This window comes from Podarcis cretensis, assembly GCF_951804945.1.
Source record: "Podarcis cretensis genome assembly, chromosome: 5".
Lineage (NCBI taxonomy): Eukaryota > Metazoa > Chordata > Lepidosauria > Squamata > Lacertidae > Podarcis > Podarcis cretensis.
The window spans coordinates 14193989-14216700 of NC_137174.1; the positions used below are offsets into that span (position 1 = coordinate 14193989).

General features: G+C 48.5%; 1 protein-coding gene across 3 annotated transcripts in view; it reads left to right on the forward strand.

Annotated features, from left to right (window-relative positions):
* Positions 1-19980, forward strand: part of PSD (pleckstrin and Sec7 domain containing) — a gene marked incomplete at its 5' end in the record, with an annotated part of 87341 nt that extends 67361 nt beyond the window's left edge. For all 3 annotated transcript variants that reach the window (XM_079975110.1, XM_079975111.1, XM_079975112.1), the window contains 6 exons: positions 11349-11527; positions 13907-13977; positions 16953-17110; positions 17575-17719; positions 18157-18300; positions 19703-19980. In XM_079975110.1, the coding sequence (XP_079831236.1) occupies positions 11349-11527; positions 13907-13977; positions 16953-17110; positions 17575-17719; positions 18157-18300; positions 19703-19927 (922 nt within the window). In that variant the 3' untranslated portion in view covers positions 19928-19980. The remainder of the gene's footprint in view (positions 1-11348; positions 11528-13906; positions 13978-16952; positions 17111-17574; positions 17720-18156; positions 18301-19702) is intronic.
* Between the last annotated feature and the right edge of the window lie 2732 nt (positions 19981-22712).

The window sequence follows — 22712 nt, forward strand, 5'->3', positions numbered from 1 at the left end:
TGCTGGTAGCTTCGAGAACACTGTCCAACCATCTTGTCCTCTGTCGTCCCCTTCTCCTTGTGCCCTCCATCTTTCCCAACATCAGGGTATTTTCCAGGGAGTCTTCTCTTCTCATGAGGTGGCCAAAGTATTGGAGCCTCAGCTTCAGGATCTGTCCTTCCAGTGAGCACTCAGGGCTGATTTCCTTCAGAATGGAGAGGTTGGATCTTCTTGCAGTCCATGGGACTCTCAAGAGTCTCCTCCAGCACCATAATTCAAAAGCATCAATTCTTCGGCGATCAGTCTTCTTTATGGTCCAGCTGTCACTTCCATACATCACTACTGGGAAAACCATCGCTTTAACTATACGGTCCTTTGTTGGCAAAAGTATAACTATACTATTAACAACAACAACCCACTCTTCAGCCCGAGGTCTCAGAGCAGGTTGCAACATTAAAACATATTAAAAACAATTTAAAGCAACATATAATCTCAAAAATACACGTCTCAGGTGTTGCAAGCGTTTACAAGAGACACAGATGCCATAGCTTCTCCAATATTTACTAATGAATCAGTAATGTAAAGGGATGAATTATTTTCTAGTTGGCTGGCAGTAGGGTGGCCAGGTGAAATAGAGAGGACAGGGGTCCTGCAGCTTTAATAAGTGCATGTAAGAGATAATTTTATCAGGTGTAGCTTGTAGTTCAAGGAACACTTTCTGTGATCTCCTCTTCTACACAACTTCTGAAGGTGCAGAAGACCTGACCCCTCTCTTTCTCTTTCTTTTTCTCACCTGGCCACCCTAGGGGGCGGTGTGGTATAAGGCTTTGAGGGTTTCCCAGGGACTTCCTTTTATCTTTATGAATGCCGCAAAACTTTGTGACTGTCCCATTAACGCACGGCTGTGTGACTATGTCATCTGAATTTGTGTTTCATCATGCACAACAACTGTGTCGGTCATCTGTAGAAGTCAGTATCGCTGCTTTAGTTCTTATCACAAGCCACCTCTGTTTAAATCTAACCGAGGCTGAAAAGAAAACCCCACTTGCAATGATTTCATTTAATAAATTACCGTATGCATTTATATTCTGTCCTTGCTATCAACAGAATGGGGCAGATATCACCCCCGCCCAGAATACAACCATACTTTAAAAAAGATTTTTATTAGGGTTCCTCAACAGTATTTTTTTAACATTTTGGATCACAACGTACAGCAGAGCTTTCCAAACTGTGTGTCGCGACACATTAGTGTATCAGCTGCAGTGTGTAGGTGTTTTGCACGAATGCACCCTGTTACTCCTCCCAGGGCTGGAAAGAGGTTAGTTTAACTTCCGGTTTGCTAGTAAAACTGAATTTCTGTGTCGCGAAATGATGTGTGTCTAAAAATGTGTCACCAACGTGAAAAGTTTGGAAAGCTGGCATACAGTACATTTCTATGTGATGTCTCTGCAGTGGGATTAATACGATCACAGCTTTTCAGTTAGTACCATATTTTTCGTCCCATAGGACGCTCCGTCCCATAGGACGCACCTAATTTTGGGGGGGGGAATAAAGGAAAAAAATATTTCATTTATTTACCCCCCAAAACCAGGTTGGGGAACAGCGGGATGGCGGCGCTGCGCCTCCCCGCTGTCCCCCGAGCTTGTGGGGCTGGCCGATGTCTGCCCGGCGCGCAGGGCACTCTGCTTCAGGGCACCCTGCGCGCCGGGCAGCAGGCTGCTATCCGCAGCGTGGGAAGCCCTGCGGGAACTTCCACAGGGCTCCCCACACTGCAGATGTCTGCCTGGTGCGCGGGGTGCTCTGCTTCAGGGCATCCTGCGCGCCGGGCGGCAGGCTGCTATCCGCAGCATGGGGAGCCCTGCGGGAACTCCCGCGGGCTCCCCAGGCTTGCTGATAGCTTCCTGAAGCCTGGAGAGCGAGAGGGGTCGATGCGCCTATATTCGCCCCATAGGACGCACACAGATTTCCCCTTCATTTTTGGAGGGGAAAAAGTGCGTCCTATAGGGCGAAAAATACGGTATATCTGATTCTGAAACTCCAAGAGAGGCAAAGAAGGAATTTCGGCAGAAGGAACAGCTAGGCAGAATTAAGGAGATTGGAGAGAAAGTTCAGACTGGTTCAGCTCAGTAGGTAGAGTAGAGAAGAAAACAAGCAGCTGAACTGAGCCATGATGTTACAACCTGCCGTGCTTGATGACGTCGCTTGGGAATTGATGGTGGTGCATATATCATGTGTTTTTTATGCCACTCACGATACTAGGAGACCTAATTGGATAACTGCATCCTCCAACTGCCACCTTCAGTGCTTCATTCAGAAAGTAGATCTGCAAAAGGGTCTGACTGGAGACCATTGTCTTCCGGTACGTGGAAGCTCCAGAGATCAGAACGATGAAAACTGTAGGAGCCTTTCTTGACAGGGTTCAGGGGCAATAGCTAAATGCTAACAAAATGCAAATCGAGGTGATGCAAGTAAGCTTCAGTCACATCTAGGAAAGGGGGAGGGCATGGGACCAGATCCAAGTAGAGTGGAAGCAGTAGAACAGAAAGGAGATGGGAATAGGGATGGTGACATTCCTCTTGAGCTGCTCCGGGACCATTTCTGCTGGAGAACAGAAAGTGCTGGTGGCCTAGAACCAATAGCTGGTGAGCATATTCAGATTCCTGGACCCTCATCTCAGCCAGAGAAGGAAACCAGCACATCAGTGGTACCTTGGTTCTCAAACTTAATCCATTCCTGGAGTCTGTCCGACTCCCAAAACCATTCGAGAACCAAGGCACAGCTTCTGATTGGCTGCAGGAACTTTCTGCACTCAGTCGGAAGCCGCGTCAGACGTCTGGCTTCTGAAAAGCGTTCGTAAATCGGAACACTTGTGTGTTTGCGGCATCCGGGAGCTGATTTGTTTGGGAGCCAAGCCATTCGGGAACCAAGGTACCACTGTATGTTGTCCAACACGGCCATAGGGGCAAAGTGAAACTGTTACACGCTTCAGTTAGGAGAGGCGTTTCAAGCCCAAAAGAATGGAAGGAGCATTGCAGCGTGAACAGGAACATCGCCAGCTCTGTGCGACCTCCTTTTCTGTGTATTGAGAAGATGTGTTGTATCGATGAACAGTCCAGGCTCCCCCTTTCTTCCCTTGGACTAGCAAGAATTGGGCCTGTGTTTCCGAATCCCAGCAATGAACTGTGTTACATGATCAGCACCTGCCAGGAGAACAGGGAGGAGAAACGTCTGCTACCCTGCAGCGCAGCAGAAACGGGTGCAAAGCGACACGTTTGGCAAGATGGGAAGGTTTGGATCTCGTTGTGATCATCTGACATGGAACGGATCTCTTGTCTTCTGCCAAGTCATGCCGTTCGCATACTGTTCCCCACGGCCGCTCCCCTCTCCTGCGCAATGTTAACTCGTGCATAGAAATGAGTTACTCCCACGGTAGCTAGCCCTACTTCGGCTCTGGAGCTGCCTCCCTCTTGGTTTGCAGCAGGGAGGGGCTTTTCTTCCAAGGCTGTGCAGCTGTTGGGGGCTGGGGCAGACCGATTGCTTTCCAGTCTTCATCCCTACAATTCCAGGTGAGGGAGCCAGAGTAGGAATGGCACCGAGGGGGAGTGAGACTCATCACCCTAATGCTCAAAACATTAGAAAGATCTGTCTTCTCTTGTTATTCATCATTGATGACTAGGCCAATGGTTATTTGCATGGCTGCCCCAATATATTCACTCGGAGCTCATCGGAATTTCCGTAGCAATTCTCGTATTTCTTCCTCTTTCCAGAAATGGAGGGGGGGGGACACTACTAGATATCTTTCCCCCGCTCTGATGGTAGGCATTTCTTTAAGGTTATTTCCCCCCACTTACCATATAATTTACTAGCTGATGGAAAGGAGTTTACATACCCTGAAAGTCTCAAAGTGAGTCATTTTGGAAGATTGTTAAGACAATATAGAAAGTAAGAGTGAACTGGGTTTCTTTTCATGTTTAAATCAGATTATCAGTGTGTCCCTTTCCTTCCATTTACAAATCTGGGGAATTCACATGCAGTTTTTCATGTCGCTCTCCAAAACACTCACACATCCTCACTGCCCAAGTAAGGAACTGCAAAGCAGTAGTCCTGCCTGCGATGTAACCTTGTTCACCCTAAGTACCACCTGCCTCCAGGTATTCTGATCAGTTAGAAAGGAGCAGGAGTGGTTCCTCTCCCTTGAAGTCAGAACTAGAGAAGATGTGTTTGGAACACATTTGAAGTGTTCCTCCTACAAAGTTTTGTTTGATTTTGGACTATTTGGTAGTATTCAACACCCATCCCACTCAGAGTGGAAGTTAATAGACACATCTAACTCAGGTCCATTCATTTTCATAGTTCTACTCTGCGTAAATTCAACCCACTAAGTCTGGGACCAGGATGAAACGGTTGCGTTGTCAATTTCGCCTTCACACGTGGAACTAAGAATCTGCACATTTGAGGCAGCGCTTAGAAGGGTGGTGGAGAGCAAGGCAGTGAATCTCAGATCTCTGAAGCCCCGGTTCCAGAAGAGTCGCAACTTCCACCAGAGAGAAAAGAAGTAGAGTAGATAGCAAAATGGAGGTCACTTGCTGAGACATGTTCGCTCTGAATGCAGTGAAGTAAGCATTTGGATCAAACCCCTTAGGTTTGAATTTATCTGGGTCCATTGCCTCTGGCAAGGTATAGGAAGTGTGGAAAAGTCAGGGCTGCATCTGCAGTCAATTCCAAGGCCTGGAATTTGCCCCTTGGTGATATTAGTGTGCTGCTGAACTTAAAAATAGTTTTATTGAGGGCATTTTCCCCTAGCCGGAACTCACAGGAACTCAGTTCTGGCATCTCTCAGGCGGGCGCCATTTTTACTCCTTTCCCCTTCCTTCATTGCTTTATGTTTTATGCTACTGCTAAATCTTGCCATTTTTCAGTTAGTTAATCTTTTATTATTTATTCACTTGAAAAAATTATGCTCTGCCATTCCTTTAAGAAGCTCAAGGTGGCATGTGAAGTGATTTAAAGACCAGGGACAGTAAAAACAAGAAATAGGAAAATACAACAGCAAGCAGGTACAGTGGTACCTTGGGTTAAGAACTTAATTCGTTCTGGAGGTCTGTTCTTAACCTGAAACTGTTCTTAACCTGAAGCACCACTTTAGCTAATGGGGCCTCCCGCTGCCGCCACGCTGTCGCTGCACGATTTCTGTTCTCATCCTGAAGCAAAGTTCTTAACCCGAGGTACTATTTCTGGGTTAACGGAGTCTGTAACCTGAAGCGTATGTACCACTGTATTTAAGACAAAACATACCCCCTGGTATGTCAGGGTATTAAAGCAGTCAGTGGCTTTGACCATCAAACACCTTCTTCTAGAAGAGGAAAAGGGTCCTCAAAAGATCTCAGAATGCCACCAAGATTTCAGAATGCCTTCCTTAGTGGGCTCCTCTTTACCAACCACCTGAATTTGGGAGGACTGCTTTGTTGGGGGCTCTTGAACACTTGGTAGCTCAGTCGGTAGAGCGCAAGACTCTTAATCTTAGGGTTATGTGTTCAAGCCCCATGTTGGGCAAAAGATTTCTGCATTGCAGTGGAGTGGACTAGATGGCGCTTGTGGTGCCTTCCAGCTCTACAATTCTATGAGGGACGCCAGTGGCGCTGTGATCTAAACCACTAAGCCTCTTGGGCTTGCCAGTCATAAGGTTGGCAGTTTGAATCCGTGCTGTGTTGCAAGACTGAGGGGCTGAGTGATAGCACCCTTTGCAGTTGCTAGGCAATTTAAAGGCACTCTGTAGCCTTTTTCAGATTTGCCATGGAACCTAGCAAAACATATAGGGACGCAGGTGTCGCTGTGGGTTAAACCACAGAGCCTAGGACTTGCCGATCAGAAGGTCGGTGGGTCGAATCCCCGCGACGGGGTGAGCTCCCGTTGCTCGGTCCCTGCTCCTGCCAACATAGCAGTTTGAAAGCACGTCAATGTGCAAGTAGATAAATAGGTACCACTACGACGGGAAGGTAAATGGTGTTTCCGTCCGCTGCTCTGGTTCGCCAGAAGCAGCTTAGTCATGCTGGCCACATGAACCGGAAGCTGTACACTGGCTCCCTTGGCCAATAAAGTGAGATGAGCGCCGCAACCCCAGAGTCGGTTACGACCGGACCTAATGATCAGGGGTCCCTTTACTAGCAAAACACGGCTGTCTCATGAATCTAGCTACCATGGGTGTAGTGGTAAGTATCCCCACCTGTCACACAGGAGACCGGGGTTCGATTCCCCGACAGGAAGCCATGGACGCGGGTGGCACTGTGGTCTAAACCACTGAGCCTCTTGGGCTTGCCGATCGGAAGGTTGGCAGTTCGATTCACCGCAACGGGGTGAGCTCTGTCCCAGCTCTTGCCAACCTAGCAGTTCAAAAGTATACCAGTGCAAGTAGATAAATAGGAAGGTAAACTGCATTTCCGTGTGGTCTGGCACTTGGCATGGTGTCCTGTTGCGCCAGAAGTGGTTTAGTCTTGCTGGCCACATGACCCGGAAAGCTGTGGACAAACGCCGGCTCCCTTGGCCTGAAAAGCAAGATGAGCGCCGCAACCCCATAGTCGCCTTTGACTGGACTTAACCATCCAGGGGTCCTTTACCTTTCACCTTTTACAATTCTATGATTCTAACAGGTTCATTGGTGTATAACCAATGAACTATGATTTGAAGGCATGGATCCTTGAAATGGCGGGTGGTTGGTCCAGACCATGCTGGTGTTTCTCAGGCTGCTCTCCGGAGGAAATAAGAGCACACTTCCTGCGGCTGCCGCCAAAGATACCAGCAGAGAGAAAGCCTTAGAAGCGCCAAGGTGATTACCCCACAGTTCATGTAAACCATGGATACATAGTGAGGGGTTTCAATACAATCCTAAAATGATGAGAAGGCACTCTTCCTTATACTGCTACTAATATGTTTCCAAGCCAATTCAAGGTGCTGTCTATAAAACATAAAGCCATTAAGTGGTCTGAGTCTTGGATATCGCAGGGAGCACTTGCAGAACTCCCCATAACGTGAGATTAGCTGGGGCAGCCATGCTTTTGGATCTATTCTGAAGGATCTGAAGGCAGCCCTGTCTAGGGAGGTTTTTTAATGTTTTACTGCTTTATTATTATTATTCTGTTGGGAGCTGCCCAGAGTGGCTGGGGAAACCCAGCCAGATGGGCGGGGTATAAGTAATAAATTATTATTATTATTATTACTATTGTACAGCGGTACCTCTGGATACGTACTTAATTCGTTCCGGAGGTCCATTCTTAACCTGAAACTGTTCTTAACCTGAAGCAGCACTTTAGCTAATGGGGCTTTCCGCTGCCACCGTGCCGCTGCCACACGATTTCTGTTCTCATCCTGAAGCAAAATTCTTAACCCGGGTTAGCGGAGTCTGTAACCTGAAGCGTATGTAACCTGAAGCGTATGTAACCCGAGGTACCACGGTACTTGGATGTGGTTTCTACTAACACGCTTAGCATTTTGTAAAGGTTATTAGATTGTGAACCTGTGGGTAACAGGCTTAGTTTTTTTTTTTAACTTCTGTATAGCTTTTTGTTTTTTTAAGTTCCGTATTATTTACTTTATCCTTTTCTTACATTTATGTACTGCCTTCCATCCATCATGGAACCCGAAACATCCCATATTTGGTATAAATAATAGAGTTTTAAAAATATTATTATTAGTGTTAGTATTGATTGCCATCATCCAATGAATCGCAGAAGCCGTCAGACCTAGCGATTTGGGCCCTGTGCTGTTTTAGTTCCCTCGGAAGCAAAAGCTGCGCCGAAAGGTGAGCTTGGGACAGGATCCATTGGGGGGGCCAGGGCCAAACAGAGTGCCCTTCACTCTGGCATTTGCTCTCTGCCAACCTGAAGTGACGTGGGCTGTGCTAGCTTTCTCATCTGCCCACTTGGCTTCCCTCCCCACCGACTTGTTCAATGGATTTGTTGGAATTAATCATCTTGGTTTGCAACCCTGGTGCCAAGTCAGCATCGCCGAGGCTGTCGCCATGGAGACAGCTCGGCTTGGGCTTGATGCATTTAAGCCTGCGTTGTGTTTGTGAGGGAAAATGCAGCGTGCCAGCTTTCCTCTGCCCTGGCGCTGTGTGGAGCCAGTACCGAGGCATGATTCACAAGGCAGACGGCGCATGAGACCCGTCACTTGTCCCCAACCCTGAAGGGATGTGTCACTGTGTGCGCACACCCCAGCCTGCTTTCGGGTCCTTTTCTATGTGTGCCTTTGTGGGCGGGGTGGGGTGGGGAGACAGAATCGACTCTCATCTCTGCGTTCGTGGCCAGGTTTTTGTCCATGCCGCCTCCCTCTGTATCTGCGAATCTCTCTCTCTTTTTTCTGTAGAGCTCCCTTTGATGCTGGGGAGCTGCAAGGCCTTTCCGCATTAAGAGATGTTCAGAACGCCAGCTTCCTTTTGAAATAAGAGGCAGGTCTTCGCCAAGGCTGCAGAAGCAGCAGATTCTGCTGAAGGATGCTGGGAAATAAGGCAGAGGAGCGACAGGTCATTCGCACTTAACCTAGCTCCTATTCTTCACTGCAGCTACGCAAGTCTCTGCCTCTGAGGCCTTTATGACCCCAAGATTATATTTCAACAAAGCTGGGGACTGAGAGAAAGGATAACCCAAACTCCTCCCGAGCCGTAACCATACTGTGGGCTGTGTGCAGATGATAGCTTAGTAGACTATTGTGGGGAGAACGAAAGACAATAGATGATTGATGGCTTGATTGACTGATTAGATGGATAAACCTGATAGGTTTATTATGTTCAGAGAATCATAAAATTGAGTGAAATATACTCAGAGTCGAGAGTGGATTTCATGCTCTTTATTCAGCTCATAGTGGTGAGGAGGAATTAACGTTTCCCCCAAAATATCTGCTTTATATACATTATTTACACAATGGGCTGCATGTAATTGGCTAATTCCGGGATTCTCCTGTAGGCCAATCAGGTTGTGGATTCACTTCCACCTGGAGCTGGATTGGGTGGCTCCTGCGGACCAGTCATACTGCTGCATTGTTCTAGGACCAGTCAGACTGCTGCATTTTGGATCCTATTGTTCTAGGACCAATCTGACTGCTGCATTTTGGATCCTATTTTGTAGAGTTGGAAGGGACTCCAAGGGTCTTCTAGTCCAGGCACTGGGGACATTTTGCACCTGGCAATCGGCCACCTGCAACCAAGTGAAGATGCCTGGGCACCAGGATGGCACCTGATGTCTCCACCATCTGGAGGTGCATGCCTGGGCATCCTTGGATCTTGACTGCTTTCACACACGAGCAACACATCCTATCTGTTATATTTCACCTGCACAATCAGGATGAATTTCAGGAACCAAAAAGTCGTCTTGAAAATACGACAGCTTTCAAACTATCTCGGCTCAAGCCAACTAGGCTTTTTGTTTTGGCATCTGTAACCTGGTTTAAGGAGCTGTTTGGTGACTAGCTTATATATCCTAACACGGATCTAGACGAACCCCCTGCAATGCAGGAATTCTGTTCTGCGCTTTCTTTCTCTCTCTCTCTCTCTCTCTCTCTCTCTCTCAGGGAGCTTGTTATCGTTGGCTAACGTTGCCTACAGTATAGGCATTGCTTTTTCTTCGCTGTGCTCTTTCAGCTCAGCTTCCACGATGAACAACACATTCCCCACCCACAAAGCTCGTCCCACCCCACTCCTCCGTGGTCAGATTAGTTTTGTGCATTTTTTCCCTACTTCTGTAGTGGGTGGGTGGGTTGTGTTTTAAGTAATGTACAGGACATTTGCATGCTTACAACTAATCATTTTAGTTCTTTAAAAATAAAACAACCCCCCCTCCATTGACTCACATGATGAGTAATATACATACAAAGTTTGGATCAGTTTTTAAAGTTTTTTCTTGGTTTTTAAGGTTAAGTCAAAAGTGTCTGCATACACACTCATCTTGAAAGCAGCAAAAGATAATCATGTTCTGCAGTTTCTTAACTTTTTAAATCCATTTTTATTTTTGTGTGTGTGTGTGTGTGTGTGTGTGTGTGTGTGTGTGTGTGTGTGTTTTCCCCTTTCAAGCCAGAATTAGGTTCTTTGACTTTTTCTGGCCAGCTAAACCAGGGGAGGGTAGCCGATAAACCCTCAGTGTGTTAGGGACTTCACCTGCACGCAAAGACAGGCTCTGGCAGATTAAATGGACAAGAGCAATAGTGGATCCAACCATCAAGAAGCCTGATCTTTTGTTCCCCTTCCTTCCCTCCCCCTCCCCTTTTTGTGAAGATTGCCCACTCTGGGATCCCACAGCTGGTTCTCCCCTGGTCTCCTCGTTGGCCCAAGTGGGACTAATTTAGCCAGCTAGCCCTGGTGATCATCCAATGTTTATTGGATGGATTTCCCCCCTAAATTGATTTTTGATTTTTGATTTTATTGTTATTTACACTTTATCCCATATTTTATGCTGTTTTTTGTAGCATCAATGAATTGTTTTGTTAGCTGCTCTGAGCCCGGTTTCCTGAACTGGGAAGGGCGGGGTATAATACCAGGCTAGACGCACCAGTGGTCTAACTCTTGTATAAAGCAGTTTCCTAGGGCCCTTTCTACCTGGCAAATCCCTTAAATGTGTCTTGGTGAAAACCGAAGACTTAAAAAGAAGCCACATGCCCGCCACACTTAAAAAAGGATCATACAGTGAATAGATTTGGTTCCTTTTGACCCTACAGCAGGCATGGCCAAACTTGTCCCTCCAGCTATTTTTATATATATAATTTTTATTGGTTTTGCACACGTTTTCCAAACGTAACATCCCATCTTATACAATATAACAAACTTTGACTATCATAGCCTAAGACTTCCGTCAACCTCGACTAATGGTTTTCTAACTTTCTTTTTGATTTTGCATTTTAATTTAATAGTTACTGCTATAAAATCCAAATCTTAAATAAACTCCTTCTTAGTCCTTTTTCGCAGGAATTCATATAATTCAAAACTTCTTGCAACCCTACAAGCGATGCCAACAATGAGTCTTGTCAGATTCATATCCCCATTGGCTTGTATGGGTGGGGGGGGGCCTGTGGCCTCCCATGTGCTGATGGGTTGCCATCGGCCACCAGCAGCAAGGCCGGTTGGTGGGGACGATGGGAGCTGTGGTCTAGCAGCAACTGCGAGGGCCACCGGTTCCTCACCCCTGGGTTAGAAGAAGCAACTGCAGCCAGGATCCAGCAAAAGGGCTTTGTCTTCCTGCAGCAGGTCCTCTTGAAAATGCAGCAGGTCCTCTTCCTGCAGTCGTCCTCTTGAAAATGGTCAAGGCAGAATGACTGGACCGTAGGCAGGGTGAACTATTGGTGTGGGGCCTGAGCTGATTTTAAAACGCTGCTTGTTTGCCGTGCAGAGACGAAGAGGAACTGCGCAAGTCGCTTTCCGAACTGGCAGACCCCAACCCCAAGTCCATCAAGCGCATCAGCAGCTGCAGCAACCCTTTCCTGGATTTCTCGCAGGATCCCAGCATCGCTACATACAAGCACAGCCTCCTCGTGCGCAAGAGCCATGCCGAGCCGGATTGCAAAAAGAGTAAGTCTGATATTGGTGGTGGTGTGCGGGGCGATGAGGGGGCTTCCTCTTGGCAATGGCACGGGCTGCACTTGACTGCCCATGAGGAAGTGAGCAAGGAGGTTCTGGTCTGTGCTGGGCATCGCTTCCTTTTAGCCCCACACAGGCAGGAGGAAACTCTTAAAATGGCATCGCCTTTGAAGGCAGGATCCTTGCCCTGTCTTTGGCCCAAGAAACACACCTTGCAAATATTTCAGCTTTGCCAAGGAGTGTGTAAGCAAAAAATTATTATTATTTAGGGAAGCTTTTAATTTTTGATGTTTTGACGTGTTTTTAATATTCTGTTGGGAACTACCCAGAGTGGCTGGGGAAGCCCAGCCAGAAGGGCGGGGTATAAATAAATTATTATTATTATTATTATTATTATTACATAAAAGCTTCCGCAGAAAGACACCCTCCCCAGTAATTTATTTATTTTTTTAAAACAACCCAGAGGGGCTAGTATGTGATCCGCCACTGATGTTCTCACATGTACAGAACTGTGTGGTGAAACATCTGTGGCTGCCAGAAGGTCCGCTGCACCTGGAAGAAAAGGTAGTTGGTCACCAGAGTCTTTGTCCATGTCCCACATGAGGAGGAAAGACCCCCCTCTATTTAAAATTGACCCCCCTCTTTTCTTTCAAAACAATTCAAAGGGAGTTGCAATTTTTTTTGCAGGAAACAAAAGCCCACCATTTTTTCCGACCGATTCAGATTCTATGGGAGTTTGTTTTAACCAGCAATTGCTGTCGCAAAGGGGCTCCGTTCACAAATTCCAGCCAGTCCTTTCTCCTTCCCTGTTCCTTAAAGTGTTTTGTATAAGCTCTGCAAAGTTACTCTTCCCCTCATGCAGTCTTGTGGAGTCTCTGCCATTTCTAAAGGGTCTAGGATGGGTTTCTGTACTGTGCTGATGGCGCCACATACAGGCTGTGTCTTAATATCTCCCGCTTCAGCAGTAGAAATCTGGTGAGGAAGAGGTTGCAATTCAAAAACAAACAAAAAAAAGCAGTGATGGTATGGTTTAGAACAGGGGGTGGCAAGGTTTACCGGCCATGGGCTGGATCACTCCCATGGAGATTGTCCGTGGCCCGGACTGGCACAGCGTGACACCAGAAATCGCGTCTGCGCATGCCCAGACGCTGAAAATCGCACCTGCGTAGAAGCAATTTTCAGCATCTGGACATTCGCAGACACGATTTCCAGTATCTGCGTGTGCGCAGACGCAATTTCTGGTGCTGCTCAGCAAGTCCCCGCGCCGCGCTGGTTTAGGGGGACTCACCGAGTGGGCAACTCAGTTCAGGGGTGGCTTCATGGGTCGCATTTGGCCCATGGGCCACACGTTGCCGACCCGATTTAGAACATCTTATCCAAGGATAAATGGCAGTTCATATTTGCCTTAGCAGTGTTCTTGGTGTTTATCTTCAGGGCCACATAAGCATTTCTGTCCACATGCATGTGTACTCAGAAGTAAGCCCCACTGAGTTCAAGTGTCTATATAGGATTGCAGGCTAGGGTGGAGTCCAAACGACATGTGTTGCAGGAGCAGGTCAGGAACCTTCGAGTCGAGCATGACTTTTCCTCAGGAAGGATTGCGGAAGCTGCCGCAGATCTATAGCCTGGGGCAAGGGGGGGATGTGGGGGTTTTATTTTGTTTCTTGCAGGTTGCTGGGTTTTTAATACCATTGCAATTTTGTGCCAGATGTGGCTGGCAGCATGGGACAATGCATAACCTTCAGGGAGGGCACCGGGAAGGTTGCACAGAGCGGTTGGGGGGGGGGGAGGTTGTACTGAAGAGATTGCTGGGGATAAACTAAGCTCATTCTACCAGGTGACAGCCTATTCCCTTGGGTCTCTTTGTCTGGGCATGGTTTTCAATTAGGGGCAGGGGAGCAGGTTGCAAGGCGAGGACATTCTTCCAGGTTCACAGAGGGCAGTTGTCACTCAGGGAACCAAGTCATTTGCCTGGTGTGAAGGTACCTGGCCCATCCCAAAGAATGCATCCACGCTGCGCCCTCCATTTTCCCTGCAAAATCCTTCCTAATCCCAGGCAGCTAATGCCTTTTTGATCTGATTAGATGCTGTGCCTGTATGCTTCGTATCTGTTGCCGAGTACAGAATTACCTGGCAGGAGCCTCTCGCTGCTCCTGTTTCCTCTAAGTGGAGCTTCAACAGCTTCCTGATGCCTCTGCCCTAGAAAACATCAGGATGGGACCAGCCCTGTCCTTGCCAGCCCCGCCATACAGAATGTGCTCATTCCCAGGCCCCCAGAAATTCATGCCTCCGCAGATCTTGCTCCCCTCCCACCGAGGCCTTTGCCTAGCACCAACTTTTGTAATTACTCTTCTCCCTTTTCCTTGGCAGCCCCAAGAGGGAAGAGGGGATGGAAGACTTTCCACGCAATCCTGAAGGGCATGATCCTGTATCTACAGAAGGTAACTAAAGCATGATTTCCATTGGCTGGAATAAGGGAGCCAACCCAGTTTTCCCCATGGTTTTTGCATGTTTTGTTCTGCTTCCAGTAACTCCGTTCATTAAACTGAAATGTTGACTAGGAAAGCTGGGACTGAAGACGAAGAGTGTTGAGATTGGCTGGGCATGGAATTCACTGGGAATCTCCTCTTTCCCTGCCAATTCCCTGCTCCCCCATCCGCCAAGTGGTTGATCTCAAGCCCCTGCCCTCATTTATGTACATGTGCAATTTCTGACATCTTCCCCAACTCTGCCCATAACATGAGCTTTCCTACACGGCCAGAGAAATTATATTCTCTTGTCCTCAGGATGTTGTTTAGACCTTTTCTGAACTGAAAGTGAGACTGCATGGAAAGTCCAGCCACGTGTCACGCAGACCAGAGTCAATGTAGAAGATCATCTGCTGTGACAGTCTCTTGGCTTTGCTTTGCATCTGCCTCAGTGCTGTCGAGACGAGTGTCTCTTGCAATATCAGGGGGAAAGAGCTCCGCTTCTGCCTAACTGATGCGTACTGTCTTGACACCCTTCACTTCACCGGACTGCTTAGGTCCTGCAGGGGTGGCCGGGTCCGGAGGATTAAAAACCGAGATACTAATCTTGCATGAAACATTCATATTCCTGCCGTGCAAAATTTATGCGGATACTGCATTTTCGCAGATTCTGCTCTGCAGCAGCTAAAGGTTGCAAAACACTTTGCAGGTTCTGTTATAGTTAGCCTCGCGATAGCCCTGTGTAGTAGGCCTCTCAAGTGTTACGGGTCTTGATCCAAACTGAAACAGCATCATTTCCCTTTTTAGAACTCTTGAGGCATCTTGCAACTCTTCTTGCTTTTGTTAACCCAGAAAAATTGAAGGATGAATCATCCTCCCCAATTTAAGACGAGCCTGAGATAATTGTGATGATTGTGCACATTTTTTACAAAGGGACAGGCCTACATACATGTCAGCTTCCACACCAGAAGTCTGGCTGAACTGCAGTGGGAGAGAAATTCCCCACCCAGCAGGCAATGTTGATGCAGCCAACGCAATGCACATTTTCCCAAAGGGTTGCAAACGAAGAACATGGGGAAAGCATGCAGGATCAGGCTAGCGGAACATCTGGTCCAGCATTGTGTTCTCACGGTGTCTGAACAGTTGCCTCTGGGGAAACCTGCAAGACCTCCCTCCCCTCCTGTGGTTTCAGAAGCATTGCTGCCTCAGACTGTGGAGGCAGAGCATAGCCGTTGTATCTAGCAGCCCTCAATAACCTTCTCCTCTCCATGCATTCTGAGAGGGACGCAGGTGGCGCTGTGGGTTAAACCAGAGAACCTAGGACTTGCCAATCAGAAGGTCGGCGGTTCGAATCCCCGTGACGGGGTGAGCTCCCGTTGCTCGGTCCCTGCTACTGCCAACCTAGCAGTTCGAAAGCACGTCAAAGTGCAAGTAGATAAATAGGTACCGCTCCGGCGGGAAGGTAAGCGGCATTTCCGTGCGCTGCTCTGGTTCGCCAGAAGTGGCTTAGTCATGCTGGCCACATGACCCGGAAGCTGTACGCCAGCTCCCTTGGCCAATAAAGCGAGATGAGCGCCGCAACCCCAGAGTCGGCCACGACTGGACCTAATGGTCAGGGGTCCCTTTACCTTTACTCCATGCATTTATCCGATCCTCTTTTAAAGGCATCCAGGTTGGTGGCCATTGCTGTGGGAGCTGCCACTGGTCCTGCAAGCTAGGGATGATGGGAGTTGTAGTCCAAAAACAGATGGAGTCTCAAGTTTGGGAAACCCTGGTCCTAGTGGAAGCTAAGCAGCAAGTAGCAATGACTACCTAGATTCAGTTTTAGGTAGCCACTTGGCTGTGTGATAGAAGCCTCAGGGAGATGACAAATAGCCGGGACGGATTCAGATTCAGTCTGCCGCAGAAGAGATGTGGCACTGGTGCCAGTCAATGCCAGTGGGCAGAGGAAGGAACAGGAGGCGGTGAAGCCCATGGCTGGCATAGGGTGTTAGAAGAGATGCAACAGGATTCCAATTTGGTAGGGAACATTGGGTGGAATGGGATGCTGGGTGAGATATGCCTTTGGCCTCATATATCGGGATAGTTCTTAGGCTCCTGTGAGGATGGCCTTGAGTATTTGTATCAAGGAATTATTTTCACCGCAGAACTCATATTGCTGGAAGCTGACAGGGACAGATGCCCCCACGCCCTTGTAATGAGCAGTCCTGTGAAATGCTGGATATCTGTCAATACTTCCAGAGCTCCATTTGGGCAGCGAGGGACTATTCATTTATTCCTGAATGTTGTTAAGCAGAAACACTTCCTGCTTTAGCTACTGTCTCTGAGTGCTGCTAGAGAAGCAAGGGCCAGCCAGGGTAGTTGTGGCCTTAATTGGAATGAACTGGACAGCTATAGCAAGACAACTGCATGACTTAAATTTTGCACAGGAATCCCCCTCCCCGAATGTGGATGTTTAATATGTTTGTGGTGGAGTGTTTATGAATTCTGGTTAGGAGAACGGGCAGGGTGGATATTGCAGTACGTAATGGCAAGAGCAGGTCATAACCCAAGACCAATGGGAAGAAAAATGCCACCCAGAGTCTTTCAGAGAGCTCCTCTGGTTTCCAAGCATTTTTACAAAAATGCCCACCTTCTGCCAATATGACACATCTAAGTAAAAATTAAGCTGATGCAAATTTTATATACGTATATATACACACAAAACTCAACTGAAACATGTAATGGTATATCTGCTGTAGTCCAATGTCCTGCCTACCAGATCTGAGGTCCCCTTATTTGGGATTTTCTGGTGTGGATGTGCACAAAGTCCCAATCTGCAGTCCTAGAAGCCTCTTGGATACCTAAGATCAGACTCTTGAGATGATGGGGAGCCCCATGCCCTTTTAGGTGGTGGCTGGTGTCAGGAGAAGCAAATTCACCAGACCCGCCCACTGCCTGCATTTCAGGAGGAGTACAAGCCTGGCAAGGCCCTGGCTGAGGAGGAACTGAAGAATGCCATCAGCATCCACCACTCCTTGGCCACCCAAGCGTCGGACTACAACAAGAGGCCCAACGTCTTCTACCTCAGAACGGCTGACTGGAGAGTCTTCCTCTTCCAGGCCCAGTAAGTTGATCGTCTTGGGGCCCATGTTGAAAGCCCTGGGCATCCAGACAAGAGGGGAGGGAGACCGAGAAAGGGAAACGGCTTGCTGGGAAATTGTCGCTCCCACACTGCCCCCTTTTCTCAGATTCAGTCGCCTCTGTGATCTTAACCAGAGCAAAACTTGCTTCAGATCTGCTCCAGTTGCCTCTGCTTTAATTTTTTCTTTCCTTAAGTGTCCCAGCCACTTACAATCCCCATCTCAATTTGGTTGCGTTTCTCCAGAGTCACAGAGTATGCTTTGGTTAGTTCCGCCTTCTCCTAGTCTGGCTTCAAATATAGGCCTGTCCCTTGTTAAGACACATAAATACCCACTTAACACACACAAAAAACACTTTTTCATTTTTTAATACAAAACCTGGAAGCTGTGGTCCTAGTGCTAGGATGGAAGGGGAACCTCATCTGTTGACTTTTGCATCTTCCTCCAGGAACACAGAGCAAATGAATTCCTGGATCACACGCATCAATGTGGTGGCAGCTATGTTCTCCGCACCCCCATTCCCAGCTGCAATTGGGTCTCAGAAGAAGTTTAGCCGCCCTCTGTTGCCCAGCTCCACCACACGGCTGTCTCAGGTAAGCGGAGGACCAGGCCTCTGCCACCAAGAGGAATTGGAGAAAGAAGACGTGGTAGGGTTGCAGGATCAAAGAGGCTTGTGGGCACCTTAAAGGCTAACAAAGGATGGAGCAGGAACTGCCATGTTTAGAAAGGAGCTCCCTTGAGGGGCAGGGATGCCATACACCGTCTACATATCTTTGTGGAGGGGGGTGGGAGCGACTTCCAGAAGACAGCATAAGAAGGCACCAACTTGAGGGCAGGTGGAAGTCATTGTATATGTTTAGCTCAGTGGGGGGAAAATAGGGGTGTTGCAGAAGCCCATGCCAGCAGCTTCTCAGCCTCTCTGAAAAGGGGATTATAAAGAGCTGCAGTACAGGGGGATGGAGGGAAAGGAAGTTAGATGGTGAGGCTGGACAGCTGAAGTCAAGGGAACTTCTTTCCTCCCTTTTCCCAGGAGGAGCAAGTAAAGAGTCATGAGGCCAAATTCAAAGCCATGGCAGCAGAGCTGCTTGAGCACCGCTCCTCCCTGCCCGAGAAGAAGGTGAAGGGCAAGGAGTACGAAGAGCTGAAGCAAAAGGAGGAGTACCTGATATTCGAGGTCAGTAAGGGAGCGGGCGGGTGCCCCCCAAATTTGCCACAGCCTGGTGGTGGAAGTTCTCGCAAGGGAAGTGCCGCCTTTACAGCCAAACCAGTCCTATACTGGGGCTGCTCGCCAGAGAGAGAGGTGACCCCAGCACCAGGGACAGTCGTGCTTTGCAAGCCCTTCCTGGATCAGCCCAAAGCCCACCAGGAAACCCACAGTCAAGGCAGGAAAGAAATGTCCCAAGGCAGCTGACGCTGGCAGGCAGAGCAGGGTGGAAGCCCAACGTAGCGTTACGTGAACATTTCATTGACACAGGGGCTTCTGTTTGGGAAAGGAAACTTCTCTCCTCTCCCTGCATCTTCCCAGCCTTCTGGAGCAGATTTGGGGAGAGCATAGGGGGCAAAGACCCATTGCACAAGCAGAAATCCTTGCACTGACACGATGGGTTATAGTTTAATACTGCTCACAATTCCTCTGTAGTTGGAGGTACATTCAGCAGCTGCTGAGACACCTGTAGCCCATTGTTCAAAACAAGCCAGGCACATGTTGCTACTGGTGCAGGTTGAATTACGACTACATGGAGATTTCTGGGCCCGTGACCAGTTTTAAAACCTCTGCCTTAGTCCATACCATGTGTGTTTCTCCTCCTTGCATATTGGGACAAGCAAATTGTTGTATGAGCAAGCTACAGTCAAGCAATGTAGCTGAGGTCATAGAATCATATCGTTCGAAGGGAGCCCAAGACTCATCTATTCCAACCCCCTGGCGAATAGACATTCTGCTGTGGCAACTGTAACCTTGGTTTAAGGTGCCATTTAGCTTTTATAGCTGAGTTTCTAACACTGCCATAGCCTGCGCTGTATCTGTCTAATCACACTACAGTATTTAAAAACATTTTAATGTATTTTGGCTGCAATATCTCTCTGTGTTGACTATCCCATTGGATTTCTTAGGGTAATTATGCATTGTGTGTAAAACACCCTTGATTCTCCCAAACCAGCAGTTTGTCCCTTTTTTGAGGTGCGTGTGTTTCAGGATTGTGAATTTTTATCTCTCCCCACCTTTTTTATAAACCTTCACATAGTAGTCTTTCTCCCATGTAAACTTACTAGCCCCGAATGTTTAGGCCTTTCTTGTAGGAAAGATGCTCAGACTCCTTTGATCTGTGCCTTCCCCTGCTCTACAATATCCTTTTTGAAATGGGGGTTGGGGCGCGGAATAAGAACCACACACATTTCAAAGGATGGGGCAGGGTTCAAATCTCCACTCAGCCAGTCACTGTCTCTCAGGGTTATTGTTGAGGGCAGAGAGCCATGCAGGCCAGCTTCAGAAGTGAATAAACAGGCTAAATAATCGGTGTGATGTGCAAAGGGGGATCCCCAAAACCAGTTGCCTCTCACGTCTCCCTTCCCTGCAGAAAACGCGCTATGGGATCTACGCTACCCTGATGCGGGCCAAGCTGAAGACAGGCTCTGAGGACCTCACGGTGCTAGAGGCCGCCCTGTTTGAAACAGCAACCGGCGCAGAGAACAGTGTCAAAAAGTCGCAGTCCATCCCTTCCCTGAGCCAGGAGCCAGTCGGCGGGGGACCCAGGATCAAGCGCAGTAGCCGACAAGCTGCCAGCAGTCTGCAGAAGTCCTAGAAGGGTCAGGGGCCTGCCAGGAGGGTGCCGTGCCCGTCCTACAAACCTGCATGATTTCGTTCTCGGTGGCCGGGAGCCGCACCACAGAAGGCCCGAGGCCTCTTCTTCGCTGCGGGACAGAGCCTGTTATCCAGGAGGAGGGGCGACCACAGTTCCAGCGTGCGCAGCCTTCCTGGTCTCGTGCGTGAGTGAAGCGACCAAAAACCCTCGTGCGGCAAAAAACACAGGGCTGTTTTCCAAACCACACACAGCGGCAAGAACCTTCCTTTCTCCCCACCCCCTGCACCACCCCCATTTCTTGCAAAAGCGAGAAGGGGTGTGGAAAGGGCTGAATCCTGGCTGCCTCCACACTGCAACCCCGCCCCCCCACTTTTCCTTGCCCGTTTCTTACCGTTTTTGTGATAATATTTTACATTTTTTTAGTACCCGGCAACACTGAATCACACTGGCGACAGATTAAAAAAAGACACTTGCTTCGTTTAAGCAGGGACCGTTTGGCCCAGAGCTCGGGGTGGCAAGGGCCCCGATCCCTCCTGCAGACACGACGCTTGCACTGGCTGCCTACAGGAGCACAAGCAACTCCTGCACGGATGCCCAATTTCTTCTTCACCACCAGCAGCTGTCCACCAGCACAAGCTGGGCCTCGAGTCACCCTGATACTTGTTCAGCACTTACAGATCGGGGCTTGGGGGGGTTGCCCTTTGGCTTCAAGGGACCAGCACTAACAGGGTAACCAGGGACAATGGATGCCTCCCGGGTGGCAGCCTGACAAAGCCATAGTAGGGGTGGGGGAACCCCCCCCCCAAGAGCACACCCCCTCTAATCCCTCCTCCTCCCCCCTATGGAGATCACTGTGGATCATGAGCATGCTGGCCTCTTTTTTGGCCTAGTTGATGTGGGGCTTAAACAATGCAGGGGCCAGAACTGAACAGCCCATAGTCCTAGCCAGAATACATATAGATTAATCTCACAAGGGTGGGTGGAGGGTTCTGAAATTGCCAGGAGCATTTCCATCCCTCAACCAGTGTTTCCTCAAACTTGGGTCCCCGCCTGTTGCTAGAGATGATGGGAGTTGTATTCCAGCAACAGCCAGGGACCCAAGTTTAAGAAAACGCAGCAACCCCCCCACCCCCCCCCGGCTGCACACAGCCGGCCTGCTCCTTCTCACTTGACACTTCAAGGGGCTTTAAGGCTGTGGCTCCAATACTTGCTTAAAACAGCAGGAGGTGACAGTCCGGGGGGGAAAATTCTGCAGATGTAAAGAAGGGCAAAGTGGGGGGGGGGCAGGGGATTGGCTGGCTGTTTCCAGCACTGACTCTCTGAATGTGTCAATTTTTTATTCTGCTCTTGAATTGACTGTAAAAAAACAAACCTAAAGAGCTCTGTACAGTTTCTTCCTTTAATTACCTAAGTAAAACTTATTCAAGCACCTTCATTGACCTGGTTCTCCCTGAGCCAAAAGCATCTTAACACTGCTGTCCTAAACCAACTACAACAGCTGCTCCTACCCAACTGAAAAAAAGATAGCCAGAGGGGGCCACTGCCATGGCAGAAGGGCGGCCATTTTGTTTTTCAACACACTTGGGTTGGATAAGGAGCAGGAAGCTGCCTGACCCTTGTGGAAAGTAGGGACCCCACAGCTCTGGTTGGGATGCCCAACTGCCACCATCCCTGACCATTTGGCCATGCTGCCTACTATGGCTGAGAGGAGCAAAAGGTCAAGCAGCTACTGGGTAACTAGTTACTTGGAGCAAGGCCATGGCCACAGGGAACAAGGCGCACCACTATTCGGACACGTGAAATACCGTAGGGGCTGGAGAAAGCTAAACAGAAGAAGTAAAGACGCATGGTTGCTATGCATACACAAACAAACAAAATGGAGATACCGGGGGTTGGGCCTGAAGAAAGACACCATGAAGGGCTGAGCTGGAGCGGGGAAAGGATCAGATGTAGCATGTGACAACAACAGTAGGGTTAAGGAAGGAAACTGACAAAACCGGGAGGAAGAGAATTCTACAAAGCTAATACCAGCACTGTGAAATACGGTTTGGGGCCCAAGAGCCCTCCAGCTAATTTGGGGCAGGCAGTTCCCTCTCTCTCTCTCTCTCTCTCTCTCTGCTGCCATTCTCCAAGAAACACAGCCCAAAAGGAGCTGCAGAAGGGTGGGAGGGAAATGGCTTTTCCAGCCGCCTTCCAACTTGTACAACTCCCTGGATGCTACCTGGGGTTTATCAAGGTTAGAGACTGAAGAATGAAAAGAATCAGACAGGAACTAGAGCAAAGTCTATACCGAGTTCACAATAAAGCAACAGACAAAAATAGAGGTGTGTTTCGAACAGCAGGATAAAAGGAAAAGCTGAAGAGTAGAGCAACAGCAGTAAGAGAACACAATGAAGGAAGTAGAGACAGTGAAGAGAACACTTGCAGGTTACAGCAAGTTCTGAAAACTTGGGAGGAGGGGTAGAGAATGGCGGTTCCAATTTTCACTCTGATGATTCGTAAAAGAAGTTCGAAAGGCTTACTGTATTCTGCATGGAATACAGGGCAATGTGGAAGAGGAGAGGTACTTGGAAAGGGCCAGATCATTTAACTACCCCTTTTCTGGTAGTGAATCTTTCCTAACATTAATAGGCAAGGCTGGCAGAAAAGTGGCACGTATATAAACCACTCTGCTTTGGAAGAATGGCTGGCTTCTGAGCATCTTCCCTGCAAGAGAGAACTCTGCTCTTGGTTGCCAGAAGCCACAGCAACACACCAGTCCAGATTCTTACTGCCCAACAGCCAC